Here is a 4,278-nt window from a genome sequence, read left to right as displayed (position 1 = left end):
TTTCTAATTCTAATGCTATATTCATTAGCCATGGAAGGCATTGAGTAAATCTTTACTATACAAAATGGTTAGATTTATGACTGACAGAATGATTTTACTGGGATCTTTGACAGCTTTTGGGGCCATGGCATGGTGCTGGGGATAAGAGGATTCACATAGAGAAGCAGAAAAATTATTGGATTTGATGGATCGGGAGGAAATGGAGAGACTGCAACCAGCAGTCTACGATGGGGCAAATTATGTTGCCAGAAAAACTAAGGAACACGCACAATTGGAGGAAGCATCGCAAGAGGATCTAAGTGAGGAGCTGGATGATGCATAAGAGGGAATTCAGTTGTTTGATGATTTCTTCGCTAGAATACACCAAGAAACGCACACGGCCAATGTCTTACAACGCATCTGTGAAGAGGTGCGTGGCGCAGAGGCAGAAGAAATTGAGTTATCTAAGGACAACATAGCCATATCAGCTTTAAATGCAGATTTAGATGGAGCCAATAAGAAAATTAAGGGTCTTATGGTAAGTCTAGAAAAAGCTGAAACTGAAAACAATGAACTTCGTGAGGAGCTTTTGGTCAAGAAATCTGTTCAGGTAGGAGAAATTGAGTTATATAATAACATCGGTAACTTAGCTTTAATTGATGATTTAAAGAGAGCAAATAGGAATATTGAGTCTCTTATGGTAAGTCTAGAAAAAGCTGAAGCTCGAAACGATCAAATTCATGATGAGCTTTTGACCAAGGCAGTTGTAGAAAATGAGTTAGAAAATGCCCATGAGAAAATTCGGATACTCGAGAAGAGGCTGGAAAGACTAGCAGGAGATCTGTTGACAGCTAACGAGAAACTTTTGGAAAAGAGCGACTTGGAGGAATACGTCGAAAGTGCTGATAAGGAGATCAGAACACTCAGGGCTGAACTGGACAGTGTTAAGGCTGAAAACAAGAGACTGAAGACCGAAAACGTTGGTCAAAAGGCAGCTTTAGAAAGTGAACTTAATGCTGCAGTCGATGAGGTCTACAGAATAGGGACTAAATTGGATACTGCCCTGGATGAGAACAATAAATTGAAGGCTGAACTATTAATTAAGAAAGACGTGGTGTGCGACCTGGAGATGGCTGAGGAGGAACTGGAAAAACTGTGGAAAGAAGTTTCTGGTGTTAAAGCAGAGAATAGACGACTGAAGAGAGACCTCTCGGAGGAGAGCGCCACAAAAAATACGTTGATGGAGGCTGACGAGAAGAATAAATTCTGGAAGAAGAAATTAGGAATCTAACTTCCGCGGCAGACGAATTTGCAATTTATAAGAAGTATCAAGCTATGATGGAAAGAAATATGAACCTAGAGATGGAATTAAACAATAAGAATTTCGCTATTACCCAACTTGTAGAAGGCCTGTCTCAAACACACCCGGAGTTGAAGGAATTATATTATATGGAAATTTCTCGTGAGCAGTCTGGGGATTTAATATGGGATAGCCAGTTGAATAGATTCGCCCTTCAAGAGACGAGAATGCAGGACTGGAGAAAAAACTAAAGAGGAATTATACCGCATCACAAAATGACAAAATCTGGGATTATCCCCACAAAAAAAAAAAAAAAAAAAAAAAGGTTATTATAATATCACCACCAAAAAAAAAAAAGTATTTATAGGGAAAAGGGAATAAGATGTTTTTGTTTAGTTTTATTTGGAAAGGTTAATTTTATTTTTGTTTAGTTTTGTTTGGAAAGGAATAATCTTGTTAAGTTTTGTGCTTTACCCATTCTGGACAAGTTCAGGACATCAGTTTCACTGGAAAAGACACCTGAAAATATTTGGCTTGAAGGACGCTTGTATGGACTGCCCCCAGCTTGAAGGATGCAAGGCTTAACTATCCAGCTTGAACGATGCTTGGAATAACCTGGAGGACAACAGGATATGCAGAGGGAAGGAACCTGGCTGATTCTAGTATGCTATGTACCTTGATGGACGAGTACAAGACGTTTGTCAAGTGTACAAATGGTCGGATATCTAGATCTATTCCTTTGGATACCAACCTTCGGGTGGTTTTGGGGGGATAATCGAGAAGACTGACTCTGCAGAGGGATGAAGGTGGGATTCTTCTAGTATGCAGACAAGTTCTTGGAGGTTGGGCCAAGACATCTTTGGCTGGGAGGAGAAGCTGCATCTTTTGGAGGTAAACATTCATGGTTAGGTCCAAATTTTTATCATCTCGCAGCTGTGGAGCATCAAATAGCAGGAGCTGAAGCTAGTAGCAGCTAGCAGAAGTTAGCAGCAGAAGTTATCAGCAGTAGCAGAACCAGCAGCAATGGAAAAGCAACAGTTAGCAGTAGCTAGCAGCAGTAGCTAGCAGCAGTCGCAGCTGAAGTTAGCAGCAGTATGATGCAGCCGTTATCAGAAGCAGCTAGCAGCAGCTAGGAGAAACAGCAAGCAGCAGGTGCTAACAGCAGCAGTTTGCAGCAGCAACAGTTGCAGTAGCGAGCGGCTGCAGCAAAAACAAGCAGCAGCTGCAGCAGAAGCAAGCAGCAGCTGCAGCAGGCTGCAGCAGCAGCAGCAGCTAGCAAAAGCAGCTATCTATCTATCTATATATATATTATATATACTATATCATATATATATATATATATATATATATATATACACACATTATATATACATGCATATACATACACACACACACACACACACACACACACACACACACACATATATATATATATATATATATATATATATATAATGATTTCTGATTCTGACTTATTTATAACCACGGGCAACATTTCAAAGTGGAATAAGGGAGTAATAAGAAAAAATCGAGAAATATTTTCGTGCTGAAATTTCCGGACCAAATCTAAAATACCGAGTCATGTTGCATCATGCAGAATACATGAGGAGTTGTGTCATTTGCATATTTTCCTTCGAGCCCTGCTTTGGATGGCTGCCTCTGCAAAATTGTGGAAAAAAAGAATTGAGAAAACAGAATACTGGATGCAAGTAGGAAAATGTAAACTTTTATATGTTTGTGTGTGTATGTGTATATATATATATATATATATATATATATATATATATATATATATATATATATATAAACAATATAATATACACACATAAATACAGTATGTGTGTGTGTACATGTGTGTAGGCCTATGTATGTCTTAATTTTTCACGCTCATGTTAGGGAACATTGGGGAAAAAGTAATTTATTAGTAAAATATATCAATATATTAATTTTAATAGTATTTCAAATTACACCATTACATACCATTTAACTATTTCCGAATCTATTTTGTGATTAACTTTGATATTAAATCATAACATAGTAAACAACTGCATTTAACCTTTCGGTACATCACTTCACGATCCCACCAACTTTAAAAGCATAAACAATAAATATCACCGAGCGAGGACAATACAGGACCCGAAATGAAGTCGGTGACAAATTCCTCGTCGGAAGCCAAGATCGAGTTCATAGTTTATGCAAGTGGCGCTTCGCAGAGAGAGAGAGAGAGAGAGAGAGAGAGAGAGAGAGAGAGAGAGAGAGAGAGAGAGAGAGAGAGAATAATTTCAGCAGTGTGATAGTGAGAGTTCCTGCGCAAGAGAGAGATGCTTGGTTTGCTGTAATATCTTCTCAACTTAAAAGTACAGCAAAAGTAATATGAACGGCCATTAATTTTAAAATTACATAATTCATGACATAAATACCAAGATCAAGTTAAGTTTAGTCATTCAAATATTTGACGAAAATGTTTGATGAGCTTTGTCATTCCTCTCTCATTTTTCCCACGAATCTCCGGATATAGAATAGATAAATTAGGTTAACGCCTTCACAAATTTCAAATTAATCAACATCCTGCTGAAGAACTCCTCCGTTAGAATATTGGTATTATTTCTATTTCAAAGCTGGAAGAGAGAGAGAGAGAGAGAGAGAGAGAGAGAGAGAGAGAGAGAGAGAGAGAGAGAGAGAGAACGCCTCCATTAACATTGAACAACTTTGTCCTTTCTATAAATGTCCCTCTGAACTGTTCATTTCTAATTCCAAAGAGGATTTCCTAATATAATAATAATTAGACCTTTCAATTACCAGCCTAATTAAGGCTGCTGATCGTGGACCTCCCTCCCAAGAGGCCTTCCTTCAGTCCAATGAGCTTTAATTGCCTGAGACGATGAATTCTGGCTAGCCCGTCTTCATGATTTGAATTACAAAGGGACCAAGAAGAATGGAACAACAAGAGCAAGTCAATAAATATATTGGCAATTATCCCAAACATGTATTATCAGCGG

The 4,278-nt window shown here is 38.3% G+C and overlaps 1 protein-coding gene across 1 annotated transcript; it reads left to right on the top strand.

Annotated features, from left to right (window-relative positions):
* Positions 1 to 514: 514 nt before the first annotated feature.
* LOC137621906 (flagellar attachment zone protein 1-like) lies at positions 515 to 1,270 on the top strand. The gene has a single exon (XM_068352410.1). It carries the CDS (start codon positions 515 to 517, stop codon positions 1,268 to 1,270), a length of 756 nt encoding a protein of 251 aa, XP_068208511.1.
* The last annotated feature ends 3,008 nt before the right edge of the window (positions 1,271 to 4,278 follow it).

The sequence above is a fragment of the Palaemon carinicauda genome, chromosome 28, assembly GCF_036898095.1.
Source record: "Palaemon carinicauda isolate YSFRI2023 chromosome 28, ASM3689809v2, whole genome shotgun sequence".
Lineage (NCBI taxonomy): Eukaryota > Metazoa > Arthropoda > Malacostraca > Decapoda > Palaemonidae > Palaemon > Palaemon carinicauda.
This window is presented reverse-complemented; position numbering and strand designations above follow the sequence as displayed.